Source organism: Ammospiza nelsoni, chromosome 10 (assembly GCF_027579445.1).
Source record: "Ammospiza nelsoni isolate bAmmNel1 chromosome 10, bAmmNel1.pri, whole genome shotgun sequence".
NCBI classification, from domain to species: Eukaryota; Metazoa; Chordata; class Aves; order Passeriformes; family Passerellidae; genus Ammospiza; species Ammospiza nelsoni.
In genome coordinates, this window is record NC_080642.1 from 9,002,470 (window position 1) to 9,028,562 (window position 26,093).

General features: G+C 41.5%; 1 protein-coding gene across 1 annotated transcript; it reads left to right on the forward strand.

Annotated features, from left to right (window-relative positions):
• Positions 1–3,212: 3,212 nt before the first annotated feature.
• On the forward strand, positions 3,213–14,036 carry LOC132077647 (cytochrome P450 2J6-like). The gene is made up of 9 exons (XM_059479470.1): positions 3,213–3,422; positions 4,745–4,907; positions 6,017–6,166; positions 7,204–7,364; positions 8,361–8,537; positions 9,995–10,136; positions 10,332–10,519; positions 10,922–11,063; positions 12,151–14,036. Exons 1-9 carry the CDS (start codon positions 3,252–3,254, stop codon positions 12,327–12,329), a joined length of 1,473 nt encoding a protein of 490 aa, XP_059335453.1. The 5' UTR covers positions 3,213–3,251; the 3' UTR covers positions 12,330–14,036.
• The last annotated feature ends 12,057 nt before the right edge of the window (positions 14,037–26,093 follow it).

A 26,093-nucleotide genomic window follows, 5' to 3' on the forward strand; every position in this document is an offset into this window, starting at 1 on the left:
CTTTCTTTTTCTTGGCAGTCATCAGTTGTGCTGTGAGGAAACCATTCATAGAGATTGAGATGATAAATGCTTCAGCTCATAACATCAACATTGCATTTTACAGTTTTTTGCCATATTTTTGCTGGTGCTTCTCTCAGACATTTGTGAAAAGATGGTATTTGTGAACTTTGAACTTCTATTTTTACCCCCACAGGCCTGTACATCCTCCCTGACTGTTACAGCAGTAACACTGTTTCTGTATAAAAAAGCTCCTAATGTAAAAATATTGGTTTCAGCCTCTTTGTGTGAAAACAGAAACCAGTTCTTTATGTCAGGCTTGAAAATATATCCTCTAACATATTTTTATTGTCTTTTCCTGTTGATTTTCTTAACCCTTTGAGTGCTTTTGTTTGCATCCTCAAGCTGTTATGCAGAAATTATGAAGATGATCCCAGGTACTTTGAATTTTCCAGCATTATGAAAAATTCATACAGCTATTTCTTACACAGAGGTATCATGCAGTTCCCAGTAATCTACCCAGAGAACACCAAGTTACTCTTCTCTTAGGCAAACTGTGACAAAAGGTCCTGCAGCAATTAGGACCAGGGGTGCCAGTCCCATTTCTGTTGCTTTTCTCATTTTTCTTTTGGATATTAACATCAATTACATAATTTATCCCACTCTTTGTGCCATCTGAATTGCAGCTTTAATGCTCCCAGGTTTTAGGCTCATTCCACCCTGGGAATTTTGCAAGTTCCTGAAGACAACTGTGGGCAAAGATTTAAAAAGCATAGCAATGTGTTGTGCAATTTTCACTTCTAAATGTTCTTTATTTGAAGCCTCACTCAAGGCACTTGAGTGCTTTTTTGTGCCCAGTGTATGAACAGTTCCTGTGCTTTGGAGATCCTAATTCCAATATGACATTCCCTCTTGGCAAACGTGTTACAGTTTATTCTTCATATTGAAATATTGATGTCCCAGAGCTGAAATTAAACCTTTGCTTGCTCAAGTGTTTCAGGACCATGCTTGTTTGATTGTTGCATTACCTGCACAGCTTTACTTTTGCAAGCATTGTAAGCATTGCAAGCTAATCTTCCTGAGACTTACGTCACACTGTGCTTTTAAGTCCACTAAAAATCTTAACTTTGGCATCCTGATAACTCTCACTAAAACTTGCTGGTTTTGCCTCTCATTCACGTCTTTGGACTGCCCTTTTTTCAGCTTACCACCTTTTAGGTAAGCTGAGTTTTCTGCCAAAAATACAAACCCAGCAAATATTGCTGATGGTCTGTCCAGAGGAGGATGCGGCAGACTGGAACAGGTCCGTGTGAACACAAGGTCCTGATTTCCTTTCCAGTAAAGCTCATCCAGTGACATCAGGTACTGGTGGAAGTAACTATTCATGCATCTGGCTTCAGACAGTTGGGGAAGTTTAAAAATACTGGAAAGGGAAAGCTAAGGGCAACATCTGGCAGGATAAATTGCTGCCTGGTTCATTTGGCTTTGTCCTGCTTCTGACACTGGTGATTTGATTCCAGTTAAACCTGACCCATGTTCTGAAAGAACTCCATTCATTTACTGCTATCTGATACTAATACAACACCAATAGGAAACACCTAAAATTAAACAATGGAATCTGGACTAAACAGAGAAGAGATGAACATGGCTTCATTTAGTCTATGCATAAAATGTATGTAATTTCTTCTGGCTTCAGTTGTCTGCACAGAGAACTATCTTTCTTCCTTTTTTTCCAACAGTTTTTAAAATTTGAAACTGATATTATGGCTTGAAGAAAGAAACTTTTCCAATTTTATGTTTTGCTGATTTCAGCCTCATAATGGGCAATGGTACCTAATTTGCACTGGTTTTAGCAAAGCCATGGAACCCACCTCAGCCTAAATCCCAACGTTACCCATTATATGCACAGATAAGGTGATAAAAGATGTGACCTGCCCATGTTGCCTTCTCTGTATAATGCAGGCACTTGTGTGTACCCACAGAAGCTGCAAATGGAGGTCTATCACTGAGTCACATCACTTTCTTCATGCTGCCAGCTTTGCAAAACACCACGTTTATGCCTGCGTTGGAGGGCACAGCAGTTTCTTGTTGAGACTTGAACTCATTTTTGGTGAAGACACTTTGGCTTTGCAATGCAAGATTGAATCCTTTGGTTGCTGGCACACAGAGCTTTTCCCCTGTCTGTGCTTCAAACTCAGTGTGAATCCCTTCATTATCAGAGGACAGATTTTTAAGGTGTCCTGTAAACTTATTGAGAACTAGTAATAATAGCCAGGATTCTGAAACTGACTAAAAAAGTAGAAAATAAATCAAGGTATGTGAAGCTTTCAATTAGGTTACATTTAAAAAATATATATAAAGAATTGAAATTTCATATTTAGTTTATTTTTGAATATGAAAACTGTAATGTTGTGATTTTAAAAATTACTTCATTGTAACGTGAGTTTTTAAGCACCATGTCATTAGTGCTTACTTGGGAAAATGCTTATTTTTTCCATTTATGGGGAAAAAAATTTGAACGCTCAAGGCCAATTTTTCAGAAATCACATGTAGCAATCTCATCCTCTAATTACATCTTTAGTCTGTAGCTACACTTCTTTTTGCCTGTGTAAACTGTGTGTGTTGGCAGGCAAATTTGAATTTACAACCACATTTAAATAATGCTTGTGACTAAAATGCCTGGAATATCTTATCTATTGTAAGTATATATATTCATATATCCCATACCATATATCCAATCTAACCTATTGTAAATATATACTCTATGCTATTGTAATTACATTCTACATAACTGTGTGGTCTCACCTAAATGTAACACTCTTAATCCCAATTAAGTCACTGTAAGGCAAATCACTAAGTATGTTTTTAAAGTTCCCAAAGCTGATGAAACTTATGTGAGCAAGGGCTCTCCAGCTGGTGTCACTCCAGCACAGACCTCCCAACAGACACCAGCAGTTCCCTGACACAAGCTTCAGGAAAAACACCTTGAGTACAAGTGATTCCCCATTCTGATACTGAGGCTTGCTGAGAGCAGAGAGAGGAGCTTTTGACCAGGGCTCAGTTTGACACATCTCAGTATGGTGCAGGAAAAGGGCAGGCATTGATGAAGAGGGAGGGACAGAGGGAGGGAAAAGGAGCTGAAACTTTGTAGAACTCAGTCTGCAGAAAAAACTGGTGGAACAAGAAGCAAGATTAATTTTTCCCAGCTCCAGTACCTCCTTTTTGATAGAGACAGCTGGCAAATTACCTTAGAAATGCTGTCTATAACTCAAGGTTTTATAGTCCTGATCATTTTTTTGTTAATTGTTGAGTTTTTCAGGCTGCAAAAAGTTTGCAAGCAATTCCCTCCTGGACCAACTCCTCTCCCATTGCTTGGAAACTTGGTGCACTTGAACTTTCAGTTTCATCGGGATCTTCTGATGGAGGTATTTCTTTTAATATGCTCTTAATTCGTTATTTTTAGCCATGACTTTAAAAATTGTGATTAATTGAAGATTTTAAGTCTGTGAAAGTTACAGACAAAGTGTGGATAGATAAAGAGCACTTGATTCCTACATTTGAGTCACCTTCTTATGTGGAATATGTCTTCACAAGAAAGTTAATGCCCTTAGAAATCAAGTTAACTTGGGGACAAAGTTTATGACTTGTTATTAAAGTTGAAAAAAACCAACAATCTAAAAGATGCTTCTGCACTGCTAAGTGTGAAGCTGTATTCACTACAGTGATAGCTATATCTGCTATCCCTACATGATACTTTTTAAAATTCTCACTGGCATTGCCTAATTTGATCACAAAATTGGTAATATGGTGCATGCATGCTTGTCGTACAGGAAGGGCATTTACTCTCCATCTTCCTACAGCTCCTGGAAACTGTTTGTTGTTAGTGACAGCTGCAGTCATTCCTCTAATGGTTTGCAGGTGATCTTTAGTTCAGGTGGATGCCTGAGAGCACACAAGGGCCAATGAGTGCAGAGCAGATTCAGGCTGTGACGCTCCAGCAGGGAGAGGAAAGCCACAATCTAAATAAATATGAGGAAAAGCAAGTGTCTGGTGTGATCAACTGGATGTAATTTTCATGGCACCTTAGACACCGTCTGCCACCTTTTCTGTATCATTGTGGGTGTGCTGGAGCAGGGTCCATACTTGTACAAAGCTTTTTTCATGCATGGTTGGAGTTCCTCTGCCATACACCCATCCCTGCTTGGACACCTCTGCTGTGTCCAATGGTAAGTGCTTTCCTCAGTACTGTGAGGAAACCCTGGACTCAAATGCAGCCCACTGGCACTTCCTGGCTGTTGGTTAATTTCTGTGTTCATGTCCTCTCCTGGAGCACACAGATGGCACAGGTTTTATCAGCTTACTTCATTTTGCAAAGGCAGGACTTGCTGGAGGCACAGAGCCCCAGGGTGGTGTAGAGTGTGGCTGTTCAATTAACAAGGTACAAAATGTTGGGGTTGGAGGATGCAACACAAAGTACAGCAATATAAAGTACAAAGTTTTCTTTCTTTTGCTGCAGAGTTGCTGCAGAATGTGCTTTGAAAAGAAAATAACTTCCCCCTGGGGTAAATAAAATTGGCTGCTGAAAGCTTTATTCTCAGCAAAACAACTGCTTCTAGCTACAATTATGTGCATGGGGATGATGTTTTCAGCACAAAACTGTCCACTGGGTTGGTGAATAGCAGGTGCAGTTTGAGATCTCTATATGGGGATTCATCTGTTCTTTTTCTGACACCTTTTCCACTTACAGCTGGCAAAAACTCATGGTAACATGTACACTCTGTGGTTTGGGTGGGTCCCAGTGATTATACTGAATGGATTTCAAGCAGTGAAGGATGGCATGACCACACACCCTGAAGATGTTTCTGGCAGGCTGGTGTCACCTTTCTTCAGAGCATTGGCCAAAGGAAAAGGTGAGATTTTCCTGCCACTAATAGTGTAAAGGAATGTTGAATTGAAAACTATTCTGCCTTGTTAGACTCTGCCCTCCCATTCAGAATGATCTTCAAGTCCTCCACCGGCTTTTTGAGAATATCTTACTGTTTGCCATGGTGCCTTTTGCATTGAGCTTTCCCTAGCCTAGGAAACACTCCAGGTTGTTTCTACATGACCTTCATGCTGTATTCAAGGTGTTTGTATGTGATCCAACCCAGAACCCAGCAATCTTGCCCTAATCACAGACTAATCCATTGTGGTACACATGATTTTGCTGTACAGCACGTGAATGCAATGCCTGTTTGGTAACTGCATACATTATGGTTGCCAAACACTTTTCATCATGAACAAGAGACCTATAAACCCCTACTTCAGAATTCACATTTCTGTACTTGCAGACACCCCCAAACATTTTGTGAATGCTTTTTGATTGTGAGAGTGCCTGCAACACAGGAAAACTCACTTCTTATGGTATTCCAGCAGTTTGCAGTAATTTTTTCCTGTCCCTGCAGTTGCTAGACCAAAGCAGACACAGATTGTTTAAAGCTGGTTGAAGCCTCACCTCCAGAGAAGCAGTTCAGGGCTCTTCAGGTGGCCAGGAGTGCAATCTGACACTTAAAGGAGTGTTATCTCCTCCAGGGTAGAAACAGAGCCCAAATGTCACTTATCTTTCACCTTCATCACCTCAACCTACAATCATCACATTAATTGATCTAGATCTCCAAAAACATACCCTGCCCTGAACTCTACTCTGTGGAAATTCATTGAGTTATCCTTGTCTTGAGAATGATTACTTGAGTATGGCTAAAGCAGATTTCATAAAAAGGCACCTTAAGGTGTTTCAGAGTTTTTTAAGACATCAAGAAATGGCACAGTCAGAAAATCCTTAGATCGCTCTTTCCAATGATTATGTTCAATGTTAAGAACATGCGGTCTGGTTATAGTTTGGATATGATTTTTTTGTTACCAATAATTTCAACTAAAGATACTTGTATTCCCTGATTTATTGCATGTATTTTATCATATATGTTTAAATGAATGGTTCCATGTCTGTGGCAAATACTGACATGCCAGGGAACACCCTCAGGTATTATACTTGCAAGTGGTCGCTCCTGGAAGCAGCAGAGGCGTTTTGGAATAATGACTCTACGCAATTTGGGAATGGGGAAAAAAGGCCTGGAGCATCGAGTGCAAGAGGAGGCCTCTCACCTGGTGGAGTTTTTTGGGAACCTCAAAGGTATTTTACCTGCTAAGAAACCAGGTGCTTTTCAGTCTGGATGTGGATCCATATCTTCAGTATGCAAACCTACCTTCTAGGGGATATATCCAAACTTACCAAAGCACAAGAGCAGATAGAGCCTAGAATCACAAGTATTTCCTTCTTATATAGCTCTTCATGCATCTAGTGAACCTGGAAACTTCTGAAATTCCACTTCCATAGGTGGATAATTTGTCTGTGATATATTGTGCAATGACACAATGCTGCTGAACTGCACAGCCAAGCCATGCCTGCCATGGGTATCTGAACAGTATTGCAGAGCTTAGTAATTTCCTTAAATTTCAATGACATTGGATGCCCTGCATATTTTAATGTCTATCTGGCTAAGTAACTACTGGCAAGAGAAACAAAGTAGGAGGTGAGAGGGAACTTCAGTGGATTATCACATTAATCCTAGAGTCCATTACAGGATTATTTCTATCCAAATCACTTTTTATGAATATCTGTTTCATAGCTTTAGAAAAAAAACAGATGGAGATATGATTTACTGCTCACAGCTGAGACTGTAATAGTTTCATTATATTTACTTTGCAGTTCCTGTCTCTTTGTCTTTTTAAACCTTCCTAGATTCCTCCAGGTTTTCCTTGTAATTAATTTTTTTATATTTTTGAACATGTGTGTCACTGAGTTCCGTTAGTTCATCTCCAGTGCCACTACTTCTTTCTGACATTCTCTCCTCACAGCTGAAGACAGCAGATTTGATATGATACCCTAGAACTGATCTTAGCTGTACAACATTATTTCACAGGAAGGGCTGTGAAATTGTTTTGGAGCTAACAGTTAAGAGTTTAGAGGAAACAGTTTAACAGTGTTCTTTATTTTAAGACTATGTTTTATTTTCCTTAATTTGTGTTAGTGCCACATCTCTGTCCTCATTCACACCCCAGCAGGATAAAGAGAACATTTTATTAAATCTTTAATACCATCAAGTCCTATCAGTATAAGGATCATCTGAAAAAAACACTGAGAGTGAATTCCAATTACTGTGTTTGCAGGGAGACCTGTGGATCCTTCTTTCCCTCTTTTCCATTCTATTTCAAATGTAATTTGTGCTGTGGTGTTTGGATATCACTTCTCTGATGAGGACAAAACCTTCCATGAACTGATCCATGCTACAGAGAAAATATTCAAGTTTGCAGGCAGCTTTGTTCATCAGGTGAGTAAATCATATGCTGGGGGTTTTTTTCTAAAATAGGTAGAAAGTGAAAGCACAGATACCAAAATGTGTCTTCACTAAATACAGAGCAACAGGCAAATGTTGGCTGAGAGCTAAGAAGTGTCCTTTGAGACTAATGAAAAAGGCAAACAGGATCTTAGGGTATTTCCACCACTATTTTCCTTTTAGATCCAGTGAAGTGTTACAGCAGGTTCTGAAGTATAATCATCTGTGAGACACATTCTAGGGTCTTGGACATCTTTTGTTGTGATTCTGAAGAGAAACAAAGGTGGAGAAGTGGTAATGAAGTAACCTACAAACTGTCACTTAAAATTAGAGAGACTTTGCTTGTTGGGTCTGAAAGAGCGAGGAGAGGAGATAGAACTCCTCTTTGCTGGGCAGGGTGGAATGGCAGATGCTGCACAGACAGAAATATCCAAGGCAGAGGACAGGACTTAGAGCTGACAAATGTGTGTGTAAATACAAGCAGCAGGCTGAGGATGCAATACTGTTAGCCATGAGAACAATTATTGCTCCTTAGCAGTCATGAAGACTCTGAATAGGAAAACTAAATTAGCCCTTATCTTAGAGTGATACCCAGATCATAATTCCTTTTGTGAGCTCCAAAAATTCCAGCAGTTACTTGAGGCTGCAGACCTGTTAATCTTATCAGCCCCATGGTGTCCAGAAAGGATGTCCTTACATTTTGAGTGTGTGGGAGCTGGGGTCTACAGCTGTGCAGGAGTGGGGTCATATAGTGATCTTCATTAGCCAAGTAAACTTAGAGGCATGAGCAGAGTGTTGTCAGAATTGCTTTGATCCCTGGAATTGTATCAAATTTCTATTAAAGCTTTCCCACATGACAGCAAAAATCTGCCCAAAGCAATGTTAATTTGTTTATTCCACTATCAACACTTCTGGACAGGACAATTCAGCCTTTTGGTGAATTGTCAGTGACAGAGAATCCATGGCACCTCCTGTGTGTCCCTCCTGCAGATGTACGAAATCCTGCCCTGGCTGCTGTGTCGCCTCCCTGGGCCTCATAAGAAGGTGTTGGCTTGCTATGATGTCCTGAGTTCTTTTGCAAGGAAGGAAATCAGAAGACATGTAGAGAGAGGGATACCAGCTGAACCACAGGATTTCATTGACTTTTACCTGGCTGAGATTGAGAAAGTAAGTGTTCATTCTGGCTGATAATGCTGTTATGAAGTATAAGGTCAAACAGACCATTAAATCACTCAGTGTGACCCTTCCACCATAGCTTCGTACATTTCATAAGCTTCTTAACATGAATACAATATCTTGGCACTTACCAACTCACAAGTCTCAGAAAGGCATTAAGTTTTGTATTTTGGTAAGATGAATGAATTACCTGCAAGTATGACAGGGGGTGAACCCATGAGTTCTTATCTGCTTTCCATAAATATCCATGAGTATACTTCAAACCTGTAATAAATATGAGACAGTTTATTCCTGTAGGCTACATAACTTTGGTAGACTACCTCATCTTCTAGAGCAAGGCTTATGTTTACAGTGGGATTAAATACACATGCACAAATCACTGCCCTGAAATAGCAGGCATGCTTCTTTGGGATCCAGTGTGTGTGCTCCAGCACTGGCTGTCCTTGTGCCACATAACTGTCTGTTTTCTCCCTTGGCAGGCAATCATTATTCCTGTGTTACCTCTAACTTCCCCACTGTTTGGGGCATGGCTGGCTTGGCCCCTATATTCAAACTGGACAGCCTAGAAAACAATGTCACAAACAATGCCATAATCAGCATTAATCTTCTTCCCTGCCCAGGCTATTATTTTCCATAGTAGGAAGTGACTGAGCCAGAGAAGCTCTGCCAAGAGCACTTTGGTTTCCACTTCAAACTTTTCAGGAGGTGAAAGAAGCATCTCTTTCCTAGGGTAGATGAAGTTTATGTAGTTTCTACCTCTGATCATAAGCTTTCAGCTAGTCAGGCTGCTGTGTCCTCACAGTGTTGGCTCATGGGCTCTGAAAGGAGCTGATGCACCATCTTACAGAGCATCTTAGAGGCAAAGATGCAGCTTTCTCTGGTGTCAGTGGTGAAATTTATTGCCATCTGTTTGTTTGAAAATGTTTTTGCCTAATGTATTTTCTCTAGCTGTGTTTTTATTTTACTCCCTTATTACTTAGAAGGAAATACATGGGTACTAGTTACCTATCAGTTCACATTTATCCTGAACTGAGAAAAGAAATTGCTCTCAAAATGGTCTGTTGAAATCCTTTTATTCAGATATGTTTTCCTTTGGCATTTGCTGGCACCATGAGATACCAAGGCCAAGGAATGACATGTTGTAAGGCACTTGCTGATAAGTGCACTTAGGCCAACTGCAAACTTGCTTTGAAGTATTTGTGATTAGGTCATCAAGCACAGAATTGCTTTTTTGGTAATGAAAGAATAATCCACCTCATGAAAGACAGCAATGCAGACTTACTGTGCCTATTTGGGAAACTATTAAACTCTTAGTATGCATCAAAGCTGTTATTTTGACTATTCTTTGTGCACATGCCAGCTGTGGAAGTCTCACAGTTCTCACACAGAGGGCATACAGGAAAACAAAATTTTCAGGCTTTAACTTCAACTTTTATCATCCTCTACAGTCTAAAGAGGGGGCCAAGTCCAAGTATGATGAAGAGAATTTGGTATATGTCATAAATGATCTTTTCCTTGGTGGATCAGAGACTTCAAGCACTACATTGTACTGGGGACTGCTCTATATGGTGGTGAATCCAGACATCCAAGGTGAGAGTGGTGAGGTTTTCCTGTTTATTTCTATTATCCTATACTAAACTCAGGCATTAAATAATACTAGATCACAGGGTATGAACCTAACGTACGATGTTGAAATAATACACTTTTCTGTTGCTCCAAGAAAAGTGACCAGCTAAAGTATTTTATGCATTTTTCTGCTCTGAAATGGTGAATATTTCTCCACAGAGAAAGTGCAGAAGGAGCTGGATGCTGTTCTGGGTCCTTCCCAGTTAATTTGTTATGAGGATCGGAGAAAACTGCCCTACACAAACGCTGTGGTTCATGAGATCCAGCGCTTCAGCAACATCGTCTTTGTTGGCGTCCCCAGACTGTGTGTGAGGAACACAACTCTGCTGGGATTCCCTGTCAAAAAGGTACAGAAACAATTTCAGCTTCTGTTCTTTCTTCAGCAGAGAGGCATTTCAGTTTTGTAACCAGTGTTCCATCTATAAACTACTCTCCATTAAACTCAGGAATGTGGTGCCTGGGGAAGAGTTACTATCTGTGGCTCCAGGAATGAAAGAAGTCTTTTACTTGGCATGAAGGTGCTCACACAGCTGATAAGGCCAGGGAAGCCTCAAATTCCTGCCCATCACAACTGCAGAAACCAGCCCTGCTTGGCAGGGGATGGACTAAGAGGAGAAACTGGTTTGCCAAAGCACTGGTTAAGACATCCCTGCCCAGCTTGGCACTCGCCCAAATGCCACCAAGCAACAGTTTTATCCATCAGGCTTAAACTGGCACTAGGAACTGAAACAACAGTTTCTTCTTTGCAGGGCACCATTGTTATACCAAATATAGCATCTGTTCTGTATGACCCTGAGCAGTGGGAGACACCTCGGCAGTTCAACCCTGGCCATTTTCTGGACAAAGAAGGAAACTTTGTACCTCGAGAGGCTTTCTTACCATTCTCAGCAGGTAAATGCATTGACAGTTTGAACCGACCCAGCAGATGAGATGATGGATAAAGTATGAGATCATGGTATTTCCTCAGATAACATCTTCTTTCTCTGCTGTTTGCTGCTTTTAAAGAACACTCCTGGCTTGTTTCTGCCAAAGGAGAGGCTTCTGTGCTGTCAGACCCCAAACTGTTCATAGGACACTGGTGGGAATCCCACTCAAACTCCCGAAGCTCTCAGGCTGGCTGCATGCTGCAGTGATACACAAGTTTTGTCTGTAGTATTCTTTATACCTAGCTATTTTCCTGAGATGTAATTTGTCCTGTGTGTACTGGAATTATTGCAATCCCTTTTAAAGAAACAAGCCGAAAGAAAAGCAGAAGGCATCCTGATAACCACAGGATTAAGTTCTTATTTACAGAACTGAAAATCCAGTTGCAAAAGAAGGAAACAAGGTAACGATGAACAGACAGTAATCATACCTAGCAGTAAAGCTCCTGCTGAGTTTTTAGTTTGCTGATGGTCACTTAAATGTCCACACAGAAGTGGTTTCTTAATTCAAATAGCTTTTCCTTTCCTTATATTTGTCTGCTATCTGTAAATGTGTATGTAATATTTACCTTTTCTGCTCCCACCATTGGTGTCAAGGAATGGGAATCCTGGGAAATGAACAGTAGGCCTCATGCTTTGCCTATAAAATGACCAAGCCTCTGTTCAACTGCAAATGCCGCTACTAAGTAATTTTGCTCTGCTGATGTTAACTCACTAAAGCATGTGCAAACACCTGGCAGATTTTTTTTTTGTGTGTGGTCCTGAAGTTCAATATCTTCTGTAAACTCAAATAGTTTTTTTCTGTCAGGTCAGAAAGAAATTATGTTGGCACCTCATGGGTTTTCATTGATATTTTAATTTTGTGTTTCCTAACCTAGGACATTTGATGGGATCTTTTTGAAAGGGAATTCTCATCGTTTCAGTTCTGTGGCTTTCACGCATTTCTCCTTGAACAAAAAACAAAACCCACCTCTGCTTTCAACAGGAGTGAACTAAGTGATTATGAAACTGAAAAATTCCTAGACACTCAGTGTCCTTTCCTGTTCCCTCTGCAGGGCACCGGGTGTGTTTGGGGGAGCACCTGGCCAGGACCGAGCTGTTCATTTTCTTTGCCAGCCTGCTGCGGGCGTTCACCTTCCGCCTGCCCGAGGGCGTGACCCGGGTCAGCACGGAGCCCGTCATGGGGGGCACCCTGCAGCCCCAGCCCTACAGGCTCTGTGCCATCCCACGCTAGGCTGCAGCAGGAGACTCCCACCTTTACCTCTGTCATCCGTAATAATACGGTTTAGGTTTTGAAATCAGGTTGCAGTTGTCTGTTCCAGGGAAATATGTGCAATTGGGTGTGTTACTTTTTAAACTACTGTGATTGCTTCACTTAAAGTGAGTTCATGTCACAGAACTGCAGAAGTGCTGCTTTGTTTTATATTTGCAGGATAGCAAGAGTGTGTGAATCCAGAAAGCCTAAAATATTTAATTTTGATGGACATGAAAGAGCTGCCTAACATTATATGGTGCTCAGCTCTGCTAAGTTGTGGTACAGGAAAGCACTGGCCAGTTGTCTGCCACCCAGATCCTCTGCTGATGTTATTCTTGTGCTTTTCTTTCTCTTTCATGATGAGCCTCTCCTGGGTAGCAATATTAGTGCCACAGCCATAAGCAGGACAAATGCCAAACTCCAGGGAAGCTATTTACCCTGGCAAAAGGAAAAAGCAGACGCTGGAGACAAAGACAGCCTTGTGTACAAGTTGGTAGATTCTGCATCCATCCAGAAATTAAAGCAAGGGTTGATTTTTTTTCACTTCTGTTCAAATAAGTTGTTTGGGGAACTGTTTTGTTTCAAAGGCCAAGGCAAAACTGTCCCTGTGGAGGCCTCATGGAACGACCCAGTGAATCATTGGTGTGTAGTGGGGGAACCTGACATCTATGGGATTACATTTTGAAAAAAAGAAATTATCTGTTGCACCGACATTTGGGGAAACTATTTCTGTATTTGAGGAAGTCTAGAAACTCTTGGACAAACAGGAGGTGAAAGAACAGGTAATTTTTGCTGTCTCTCTGGCAGGTGACAAATGCAACAAAAAGGGAGATGGGTCAAAAGAGCCAGAGGAGGTTGCACTGCACATGCTGTGTTGGTAATCTGAGCCTCATCACAGGATTTGTACTAAACATCTCTTTCTGTTCAAGAAGCACTTGGATATATCTTCAGCAGGAAAATTACTTTAGGGTTGTTTAATAACAGTACAGTTTTTAGCATTTGTACTGTTCTCACAAACTTTTCTAAGGCAGCTGCAATCATGTGCTGTCAGAACATGAGACTGGCTGAACTTTCACCTGACACACCATGGCTGTGTTTGAGTTCTATAAAAGAATTAAAATAGTTTCATATTAATCTTCATCTTGAACATTTATTGTCATTATTATGTCACACTCTTATATTTTCCATTTGAATAACTTCATCCTACTTTCAGACAGTGCCCTGACCAAATGCCTGCTGAGACATAACTTGGGAAACTAGAAAAAAATTATCATCTAATCAATTGTAATTCTGGAGCATGAGCTAAAATGCACTACATGCTATTCACTTCCCTTTGATTAAAAGTTTTGCCTCTGGTACATTTTAAAGCTTAATTCATTCATTTGCCGAATGCCTTCAGGTGAGAAAAATGCACTGCGAACAGGAAATCTGATTTTCTTCAGTACTAAAATGAAATTTCATGTTTAAAAAAGACAGATAATATGCTAGTTGAATTGGTGTTACACACACTTCCTTTACCATTTGTCATCGTGTGTAAGATCTGCATTTAAGTCCATGCTGTAAGGGCAGCCTTGAACTGGGAACAGCGGGTAACCCAAGACGAGGAAATCCCTCCCCATAAAATCCTTGTGCTGAAATGTTGTTATCTTCTCACTTCTTTTTTGTCTTCATTATATTTATATTATTATCTCCATGATATTTATAATTGTGAAATGTTACATTAATAACATTTGCAGCTGAATTAAACTGAAAGTAACAAGAAACTTGATGGTCACATAAGAACAAATTCATGGATATTTGTAGACAGTTGAGTTTCAACATGTGTAAAATACAGTTGATGTACCTGCAAAAATCACTGTGAACTCAAATAGTCAGTGGAAGGGAGAGACAAAGAGAGGTGTAGGGCTGTATATGCCCTGCAGAATAAAACAAGGGCGACCTTTTGGAAGTAGAACAGTATAAGAAATACAAAGTAATGTTTACTTTGGGTGTTTGTTACAGTCAATGATATAAGCCAGGCAGATGAGACAAGCCTCATCACACAGAGATTGGAGCACAAAAGATGTCAAACAAGGGGTCTGAAGAACAGCTTTGCCATTTCACTAAAAACGTGACTAAGGCAGTTTGGTGTGTAAATCAAATGGTGGGAGTTATAAGCACCACGATTTGAATCAGCAAGTCATGTTGTTAGAGTTTTATTTAAAACTTGTACCTAGGAAAAGGTCAGCTCTTTAACCTTTTTCCAATATGCATGGGCAAGTTTCATTTCACCCTTGTCCCCCAGTTCTTTGAGTTGTCTCTCCAGACTGAAATCACACTGTTAGAAATGGTTCTCATTTGTTGAGGTGAATTACACCTTACTTTTAACTCATAGCCAGAGGGCAAATCTTACAAAGCCAAGAGTTTTTGCTTGTTGATTTGGGGTTTTTGGGGGGTTTTTGCTTGTTTGTTGTTGTGGGTTTTTGTTGAGTCCAAACCAATTCACAGTCACGATTTATGGAAGAACAGTAAGGGCTGAGTTTATGATTCTGTGGGTGTGAAGGGAGTATAGCAAGAACCCAATGCACAGGCAGCTAGCCAGTGGCAGGAAGCTTGTTCAGGGCAAGAAACACCAGTCAGAAGATGGAATGCAGCTTTATTTAGGAGTCCAAGTACCCCAAAACATTACTCACATTATTGGCTGCATCGTACACAAAGTTCCTGGCTGACTGCAGACTAATTAAAGACAGCATGCAGGATTTGGGTGGCCCACCACTGAACATCATAAGAGGTAAGGTCCATGTAACTCACTTATCAGTGTAACCATTAACAAACTGCCAATTTTTATATCTTCATTTATCCTTCTGATAGGGCAGCCTTTTTCATCTCATTCAGAGAGCTCAAGTTTAAATGTTTACATGTACATCTGGCAGGAGAAGGGAGATGAGGTAGCTAGTTCTTAAAAAGATGTTGTACCACAGCCTCAGAGGGAACTCTACTTTCAGAGCACCTCCTGGCATCTAGATCCTCCTCCCTTACTGTGTTCAATGCCACGGCCAGCTTTGTGTTGGCCATTTTGTAACATTCTGTATGTGTGTGGAAAATTAATTTCAATTAGTCTCAGTAAAAATCACAGCCACATCTAGAAACTCACTGAACGAGGTAAGATATATTTGCAGGGGTGGTACAAAGGGATCTAGCATTAGGCTTGACTTGATTTACCATCCTCACTGGTGATTAAGAAGAGTTGAAGAGTAGAACATGCTTTAGAATGTGCCATTTTTAAATTATTCTAAACTCCTTGCAGAACTCTTCGAGAAAACAAAAGGGTTTATGGGTCTGACTGAACATAAAAATGAAGACACAATGTAGAAAATAATTCATAGAATAAAGCATAGACAAACGTGGGCACAATAAAACACAGGAAAAATAGTCCTAAATTATCTGGGTCATTCTCCAGGATGCTCTGAGGAGCCACTATAAATCTGTATGAATGATATGTTAAGGTGATTTCACAGAGCTCATATTAGCTGGAGAAAATCAATGGCTTTATATGCATGTGGAAACATATCTTAGAGAAATGAATAAAAAATTGTGGGTTTCACTATGCTTCAGAGACATCCACAGGAAATAAAGCAATCAGATTTAAAAAACACAGCAGCTATGAACCCTATCTTTCAGATTGAATCAAAAGGCTTTAAAATTTCTTCTTCCTCTTCCTCCATGTACTGAGGGGAATCATTTAGATGAAATTTCCATTCAAAATAGCTTTTACAATATCTCCCTCAGGGAAAGAGGGAAGTCTCAGTAGGAGCTGAGAGACTACAGTGTGCTAGGTGAGAAATAGCTGGTGGGAAAGTGTCATATATTAAACAAATTTCATCTCAGCAGCCCCTGCCCTGCTGAAGGTTCCAGAAAAGAACAATTACAAGGAGTGCAGCAAAATGGTAGGCAGAAGAAAAACCTCTTTTCTACTGCTGGAGTAAAAGGAGTTCAGCTTTTGTCCTGATAAGCATAGAGGATAGACAGGGAGCAGCAAGGAGTCAGGGGAGCATTTGGCAGCTCCCATTTTAATTTCCCCAGCAGCAGTGTCACAGCTATGCTGAGAAAAGGAGATCAGAATCCCCAAGCCAGCTCCTCTCCCCACCACTGGAAAGAGGCTGTGCTGGCTTCAGATAGCACCATAGCCAACATCACAACTGCAGGAAGTTATACAGCTTGGGTATTTAAAGTAGATAGCAGATAAATGGTAAAATAATCTAAAGATGCCATGTAAATAAGGGGTATTATATGTGGAGTAATTTAGGAGAGACTTCTAAGTCTCAGAGGCAATGGTGCTTTAGCATGTATTTCTAAATGCTGCTAATTAGTGTCCTGAAACAGAACCATCATCATCGTGTCAAAACACAATCTCTTAGAAAGGTTAAGCAGTAGATCTTACAGCCAAAATGTACCTTGGATACTTCAATGAGTTGAGATCTTCACAGGAAAGTTTTCAGTTGTCAGGAACTTGTATGTTTTGCATATTCTTTGGTAAAGCAGGAACACACAATTGCTGCTTTTTCTGGTGTCAGCAAGAGCTCTGTCCTGCAGGATGGCACGGGAGGACAGTGGTGGGGAAATGAGATTCTATGAACTTGTCCTAAAGCTTTCACTGATATAAGAAAACCCCATGAAGTGTTCTGAATTCAGCAGATCAGCATATCTCCAAAAGAAACATCTGCCATTGAAAAACTCCCAGCTTGATCTTTTGCCATCATTCAAATCTTTTTAATGCCGCCTATGAGACAGGGTGCTTTTTCAGACATAAGGAGATAGAAACTTATAAGACACTACTACTTTCTACTGCTCTTCACATTTACTTGGTTTGGAAAATCAGAGATTCTGCAAACTATTGTTTGCTGAAGTCATCTGGAGTTGATGACTGTGTATGTTGTAATGTTGGCTGTACTCTAAACTCACCCCTCTCTTGCCTGAAGATTAAAGGCAATGCCAGCTCTGCAATATGACAAAGACAACCTGGTCTGGGTCCTCCACGTCCTCTTTTTGGCAGGAACAGAAACCACAGCCACCACTTTGCACTGGGCACTGCTCCATATTTTGACTTATTCCAGAAAAGATGGGAGACTAATGAGGTCACATGGAAAACTGCTTGAATTGTGCTTTCTCAGAGAACACACCAAGGTCAGCACAAAGGTAAACACTTGTAAAATGCATCCAGTTGGAAATTCATACTCTCTGTGAGCTGACAAACACACCTGATTTATTGAGCATCATGGGCTCACCCAAGCCCCTGAGCTTCATCTTGCTGGCTTTCAACTTGGCAGGAAGTACCCACTCTTTCTTTCTTTCTGTGAGAGGCAGGATGAATGCAGAGGGAGCTGGGCATGCAACGAGCCTGTGTGAGATAACTGGAGAGTACAGTGTGTCTGCAGCTGTGCTGTGGCACAACCAGTTCCCCAGGCCTCTCCCAGGGTGGTCCTGATGAAATAACCGTGCTGACAAATTGCACATTCACTGAGAGAGGGGAAACTCCCATCCTTAACATACAGCTGGGAGTCCCTTCCTTCCAGGCCACCACTGTCCTTCTCCAGTACAGCCTGTTCCAAGCAGTGGCAGACCCCCTGAATGTCCTTCCCATTCCTGATGCTGAAGAGTCTCAGAGAAAGGTTTTATCTGGGGGAGAAAACAGTACTGGCAACTCCTGAGCTTTTGAGAAGTATTTTGCAATGCTTCATTGTCTTTCATAATGTTTCTGAGGAATAACAAATTCAATAGATTTGTTTTCAGTCTTCCATAATGTTCTCCCATTATTATGTCTCTGCAGTCCTGAGCCATCCATACACTTTGTACCTGCAAAATCTCATTAGGGCATTAGCTGAGGATGTTTTAGTGCATTAGAAGGAAACAATCACCAGAGAATGTAATATAATTTCTGTGCAGGGTAGTTCTCTGTTTACTGTCACTGGAGTGGTTAACTGGGAATGTATTTGTGACAGCAGCAGCCCAGGGCTCTGTGCTGCAGCTAAAATGATCAGTGAGTCTGCCAAAAGGGGTGGTCCTGCCCACTTTTGTCCTTGGCCACATTCTCACTGCTCAGTGAGGCAGCAGCCAGCAGGTGAGTGTGTTCAGACTGCTGAGCCAGCAGAAGACTATTACTGCAACTAAAACTGAAAAGCTTTCCCCCAGATCAGCCAAATGAATCCAGGCACTTTAGAGCTCTGTGTTGCTGGATCTCACCCTGGTGAAAGGGAAAATGAGGGGATGGGACTCCTTGTTTTCATGGCATCTTGCTTACAGGTAGATAACAGGCTGACTATTGAAACTACATGAAACACCTTGTCCAGGATCACAGAGGAGATCTGCAGCACAGCAGGGAACTGAATCAGGTCTTTAAAGTCTGAGCCAATGTCCAGAGCAGGGCACCAGCCTTGTTCTCACTGTGAGAGCTGAAAAGGGACCCACCTCAGGTCACTTGATCCATTCTCCTGCTCCCTCAGCACAGTGGAAAGGACACACTCCATTGCTGCCCAGATGCCTTTGCCTGGGACTGGATGTGCTTCATTTCCTGGGCTGTCCAAGTGCTCCAAGGTGGCTGATACCTGTGGGAGTGAGGATCTGGGGGCTACAGGCTCTGGGGCTAGCAGGTCACAACTGAGTGAGGAGGGACAAGGGAACAGCAATGTTTTCAATGTTTTTGTGTCTGTTTTTGTTTTTCTCTGTATCTGCATTTCTTTGATACTCCTGAACATCCAGAGGGCCTCAAGGAAACTGCCTCCAAGACTGACACCTATTTCCTTAACCAGCTGTGGACACTGGAGTTCCAAACTCACCATGAAACACACTGGAAGGTATTGGTGCTTTGTACAGTTTCATTAATATTTCAGCTGTAGACTCCTAACATATTCTTGGCTAGAATGTAAAAGCAGTTTTTTGCTCCTTCCTGGCTTCAGTCTGAACCATGAGCTCTCCAGGCAGAACTCAAGTCCTGTGTCTCCTTGATGGTCTTTAGAGAGGACTAGGATTGAGTGGAACAGGCCTGTAGTAACAGTTGGAAGTGGTGTAAAGTGCTGAACAATCACCTGGCCAAAAATAATCCATGAAGAATCCTGTTATTATGGCACAAGTTACAAAGAAGAATCAGCAAAACTCCTCAATGAGAAGCAGAAAGCAAAGTTTATTTGCTTAAGGACTTAATTCTGTAGCCCTTATTTTGGCAATACTGCTGGTTGTATCTTGGCACAACAAGGCCATGGGATGCCTCTTGGCAGTGGCCTGACTTGGCCAGTGCAGAACCACTTGAGCAGGTGAGACTGCAGCTCACAGAGGTGTTACTGCTCCAGGCCAGTCTTTGCTGTTGAGAAGAGGAATGAAGGAAAAAGGATGAAGCAAAGTGGTGTTACCTGTGGTGTTACGATACTGAAGGTCGTGTTGAGACAAAATTTCCTCTTCCCCAGAGTTCTGCTGGTTTTGGGAGTGTGTTGCAAGTGTCAGTAATCCCCAGAGCCACCACGCACTGCAAAACAACCAAGTGGATGGATTAAAGTCTTAATCCATTTAACTGCATAAATGAGCAGCTGCACAGACCTGCAGCCAGGTGACATTGTCTGTACTCTTTGGTAGGGTAGGGTATCAACACACTGCTTTTCTGGCTGGTTTTGGTTTTTGGTTTTGTTTTGTTTTTTTGTTTTGGTTTACAGTGTAGTAGTACATTAATATTATTACTGACAATCCTTAATATGGTCTACACACTGCATCTGCCAAGATGAGCCAAGAAGTATTCCTGCTCAGGATTCAGGCTATGCCCCCATCTCTGTCTGTCCTGAGAAATATACCAGTATTGATAAAGAAGCCTAAGCCTAGGACATGTATGAGACAAAATGCATTATTAAGGCTGCCTGTTTTCCTGTGTAAAAGAAAAAACAGGCTCTGCTGTTTCTTTGGTTACCAACTGGAATCCAGTTCAGGGATTGAGGCACTTGTTTCTTCTTCCCTTTCCACCTTACTTGGGCTATTAAAATAAAAGACTGGACTCCAATTGCTGTGAAAACCATAATTCAAATTACTGTCCCTAATGGAAAACAGCCATTGCTCCTAGCAAGTGATATCAACCAGGTGCCCATTCATATTTGCATGCATTTTCAGTATGGTCAGCATATTCCAGAATCCCTGGCTACCTCTTTGTTTCCAAAAATTGCAAAGGAGCAGGCCTGCATATGCATCTAGAGAGATGCAGTTCTGTTTTTAGATGTTCTGAGCTGAGCAACATATTACCAGTGGATTCTTAAGAGCAAGCTGGAGAAATCAACATGTGTTGAAACTGTGCTCAAACTCTTAACAGCTTAACAAATGCCACGTTTTCACCAGTTCCCTGAATATCCCTGGAGCAAAGAGATGCCTTTTCATCTTTGAAGTGTCCAGCATATATTATCCAAGTGCTGCAACTGCTCAGAAAAAGGTCATGTTTTATATATATAGTGACATAAATATGTATATAGTTGCATATGGTGCAGGCACAATCTTTATTCATTCCTCTGTTTTATACTTTAAAATTCCTAAAACATATGTTCAGAAATCCTTACCTCCTATCCCACACAGTCACAGGCTAGCAGATGTTGTTCCTATCTGAAATCACAAATCTTTGTGCAAGATAACGCTATCTCGTCTTCCCTCCCTCTGTGCAATGAAGTCTTTCTCAGCTACCCGGGTCAAAGAGTTTAAAATTGGTCTCTAATTTATAGTTGCCAGAGATTTGATTCGCAGAACTACTGAAAACTGAGTGGCAATCAGAAGGATCTGTAAGAGTTAAATACTTCTCAGGCTGTTCAGGGTACTCAACACATCTCCAAAGAGAAACTCCAGATCAATGACTGATTGAAAAGTTTACCCCACCGGCCTCAGCAGATCCTCCAGCACAGCAGTGAGTGAACATTACCATCTAATGGCTGCGCTTGCTAATTACAGCTATAATTCCTACTTTAATGGTGGAGGCTGGTCCTTGTGTAAGTACTGATGCACTGAAAAGGCTGTAGGATTGGAAAACAAATAAACACGGAAAGATAATAAAAGCAGAATTTATGATTTTGCAGTATCCATCAATCACCTCCGGTGGGCAAGGTGAATGGAGGAATCCTGCTAAAATGCTTCTGGCTAACGTGTCACAGTTGCTGCACTGATGGCCACACGCACTGCAGACACATGAAAAATGACCACCATAAATAATAATCCAATGCATTAGTAACTGTGAAAGTCTTTTAAGATTCTAATAGTGAAACATGATTCCGGCCTCTTTTTTTCCCTGACAGCAGGATGAAATTTCTCCCACCCTTCCCCTGCCAATGCCAAGGGTTGCACCAGTCCCAGATTTCTCCCCAGTCCTTCTCCATTTTGTTGCAGATGTCATCTGTGCCAGTGGGCATATCTAGAAGCAGCAGAGATAATTCAGGCTGAGGATTGAGAAAGTTAGGACTAGGGACAAAAATCCTGGAAGCCTGGGTCCAGGATGAAGCTTGCTGCTTCACTGAGCTCTTTATCAGAGGAAGAGGGGAAATACAGATCTATCCGTATGTGCTCATGACATAGACTCATTCTCCTTTTTTCCAGCACTGTTTTTTCTGTTGGAAGTTGCAATTTCCACAGTAGGTTCGATGAGAGGTTTACACAGCTGATACTCTCACACTGGAGCCTAAAACATCACACCTGATTCATTGTTTTCCTGTTAACCCTTTATGGGAGAAAGTGACAGATGAGAGATTCCCAAATTGTGCTGATTCTGCATTTTCCTGTAGGATGAAATCTTGCCCCCACTCATTCTAAAGGTGCTGGAAGAACAATCCCCCAGTTTGTTTCTTGATTCCTGCAGTCTCAGCTATTTGTGTAATCCCATGCAAATCAAGAGCTCAGTGTAACAAAGGGTCAGAGCCTACAAAAGAAGTTAATTATGCAGCTTGCTTTGTTTGTAGGCATGGATCTCTCTGTTCCCCTCCCTTCTGCCATCAAATGGATGTGCTTTTTGGATATTGCTTCACTACAGAGGCTGTTGTGTGCCAGAGCCTGCTCAGAGGATCCCAAACCATGTCAGAATTCCATGGCATCTCCTGGCCTCAGGTGAGCAAGGGCTTCCCTGTGATTGTATCAACACCTGGCAGGATTCCTCAGTGAGCTGTGGCATGGAGGGATTGTTCTTTGGCAAGGCACAGAGAGGAAGAAGAGCTCTAAAATGAACACTGAGCTCTGCCACAGCCAGCACTCACTGCTGTGCCCTTCTTTCTCAATAATGATCCCTCTGCAACCATTTCTATGAAGGCTTACCATGCCTACAGACCCTTGAATCTCCTGTAACAGCTCTCTTCAGAGAGACTTAACCTGACTTTACATATATAATATGCAGCATCAAATTTGCCATGGGGCCACAATCAGGTTTTTCCTCTTAGCTTGTGCCTTGGAGGGTTTCATAATAACCCTGATTTCCTGTGTTAGATTGGGCTGCAAGAACCATCCAGAATAAACAGGACAAGCTGACATGAATGTGGCTTTGAGAACTACAGACAAGTGTTGACTTAAAATTTAGAAAGGAACATGTCATTTGGAAAAGACTTCACTTAGAAACTTAAGAAAAATTGTATTTATGGGAATTTAAATCTGCCAGACCTGCAAGCTACCAGTGGAAAGCAGGCAATCCAAAAATGTATGGTAATGGTCATCCTTAACACAGTTCCCTACAAGATAATTTTAAAAATAATTAAGTGGCCGTGCATTTCCTTTAGTCAGACAAGTAACAGTTGTGGATCATTGCAATGGTTGGGCACAGTTCAGCTGTGAACATTCAGCCTGTAAGTGCTCTGTGAAGCCAAGATGTTCATGGCATTCCTCTGCTTGTACTTCCAGGTGCAGCTCCAGGACACTTTCCCATTATTGCTGAGACCCTCAGGCTCTTTGTTGATGAGAAGGCTGCTGGCAGAGACACACCTGCAGGATCTATGAACTCTTACTGAGGCTGAGATCAGGCACCACCAGAAGAGCCGGGTGCCTGCACAGCCACAGGACTTCATTGCTGCATGCCTGAATGAGATGTTAAAGGTAACTAGTAATTGTCTCTTAGGCAGCTGCTACATATTTCAAATGCTTCTAGTTAAAGTAATGCCAGCAGCACTCTTCCTTCCTGAGAGACTGTAGAGCTATTTCTTTCTTTGAATTCAACCTAAAACATAAAGAGAATGATGTTGTTCCATTCCAGACTGAAAGAAAACTTACTGTGTGTTGTCTCCCTGTTCTGCAAGATCATATTTTTTAACAGAACAACAAGGCTGCTGTCTTATCAGCTCCACCAACTCGGTATGGAGCCTGTGATGAAAAACAGATCTGTTGCTGGGAATTTGCTACACCATTAAAACAGTCTTAAATCTCACTGCCTGTGTCCTACCTGCAGGCAGAGGATGGTATGCTTTCTACATTCAGAGTGCAGTGATCACAGATCTCTTCAGAGCAGGCTCACACCCCTTCACTTTATGCTGAGAGCTCCATGATGGTGTATCTGGAAGCACAAGGTGGGAAATGTGTGTAGCTGCACTTAGATATGTTGTGTCCTTGCTCATGGCCCATGTCGATTCAGCTGCCCTGATCCTCCACTGTAAGGTGGCTTGGGGATTTCGAGTTTCTGCACAGAGTATGCACTTTAACAATTCTTGAATGCTCGTTATTAGTCCTTTTTTTAAAATTCAGAATGACTCCAAGAGGTGTCACATGCTGTCATTTGTCCATCCTGTGGAACTGAATACAAGGACTGAACAATCCTGCCTTATGCAAGAGCAGTTTTACAAGAGATGGTGTGTTACAGCAGCACGAGTGAGCCCAGGGTTTGTGGGGACCCAGGACACCACACTGCAAGGCTTCCCTGTCACTGAGGTCTCTTAATGCCACTAAGCTTTGGGTACAACCCTTAGAAAAGCAAAGTCAGGCATCATATCTTGTGTTTACATTTTGTCCCAGGCTGCAGAATTACCCAAAGGTGAGTTTGAACAGCTCACAAGGAGCTCTTCACTGGGAATAGGATGCCGGATATTATCTACATGCTATAATATGAACAAATTTGTTCTCAGTTTCCCTGTCTCATTGTAGAGATGTTACTTGTACCACTTTTCCATACAGGATTTCAAGAGTTAGGTCAGTGTATAAAGTAACAGTATAACAACCTTTGGCTTCTTTTAAACTGGTAGAAGCTAAGTATAAAACCCACAGAAATTTCAGAAAGACACTGCCTGTATATGCAATTTATTGTATTAGCAGAATACTTTAAATCTGTGTCCAACCTGATGTAAGTGGTCTTCCCAATAGATAAGACCTATGTGGCTTTGGGGGAAGAGGTCTTTGAGAAGATCAAGGTCCAAGTTCAGGGGTTTTGATCAGTGTGAAGCCTTCACTTCAGTGGGGTTTAGTGGTGTTCTTTTTTAAGTTTGATAACTGTAATTACTGCATCCTCTGGTGCTCTAAAATCAATCTTTAGGAGTGCCTAATAATTTCTAAATAAGCTATTAAGTAGAAGATAACAGAGCATGACCCTGTTTCTCACCTCATAATAATTACTTGGCACTTGCATTGGGCAATTTCAAGAGAGTGATTGATATCTGGGCAATTTAAGCCATTAGTTTTTGACTCTATGTAAAGGATCTTTGTATGAGTAGGTCTCCATAGTGATTTGTGTAACACATTATTTTTTAAATATTGTGGTAAACTGCTGGTCTTCAGAGCACACAGATCCCATTTAGGAATCCCTTTTGTTACCAACCAGGAAATCCTTTATGAGTTTTTGAACGATTTCTGCAATTATTTATTTCTAAATAATCTTCCATGTCTTCTAAGGTTATGAACACAGGTTTGAGCCCATAAGGCAACAGGATGGGAGGGCCTGTGGAAAGGATATTTAGCCTAGGACTTGGAGGGCAGGCCCTTTCCCTGTTCTGCCATTCTCCTGGGATTTCTGGGATATTGCTGAGACACCCATTGCCTTTGCTTTCCAATAGTAAGGCAGGAATACCAGCATTACATTACTGTGCTTTTCAAGGAGGAATACACTCACACACTATAGGACAGGGGATATGTAGTGCCTTATATATGCTGAATACCATTTTTTCATGTTCCTGATCGACAGGCTGATGAGGGATATTAGTTGTTTAGCATAAGTAAGTTTTAAGTAGACTGAGTTACACCAAGTTATAATATTGTGCGATTTAATATGGGGTTTTTGCTTTGCTTGCTTAACATGAGTACCTGGATTACATAGGCAACGATTTTTTTTACTCTTTCCACATCACAAATTGATAGAGAAACAGGAACTATGGCACTCAGAACTCTATTTACTAACTCTGCCAGATAGCAGAAATTACTGGTCAGAGATTTGCAAAGTACTGTGAAAAGACTGCGCTCATGGAGTAATGTGGGAACAGATTCATTAAATGCAAGGAGATGCTGAAGGAAGGACTATAGCCCTTATCCTCTATGAAGTGTCCATTACTACTTCAGGAGCTTGCAGGCTCATTACTGGGACATTTTTCCCATTTTCTGTACATGAAGAAATGAGCGATGGGGAGGGCGTCGAGCTGGGGTTCCCTGTCGCCACAGGAAGCAAGGTGGGAAGATCCTTTGAAGAGTAACTGAGTTCTCAAACTGTATTTACGAGAGCAAAATTAATTGTCTGAATAATTTGTAACTCTCTGGCTCGCTCCCGGCGCCAGCCACGCCCCGCCCAAGATGGCGGCGTTGCCCTGA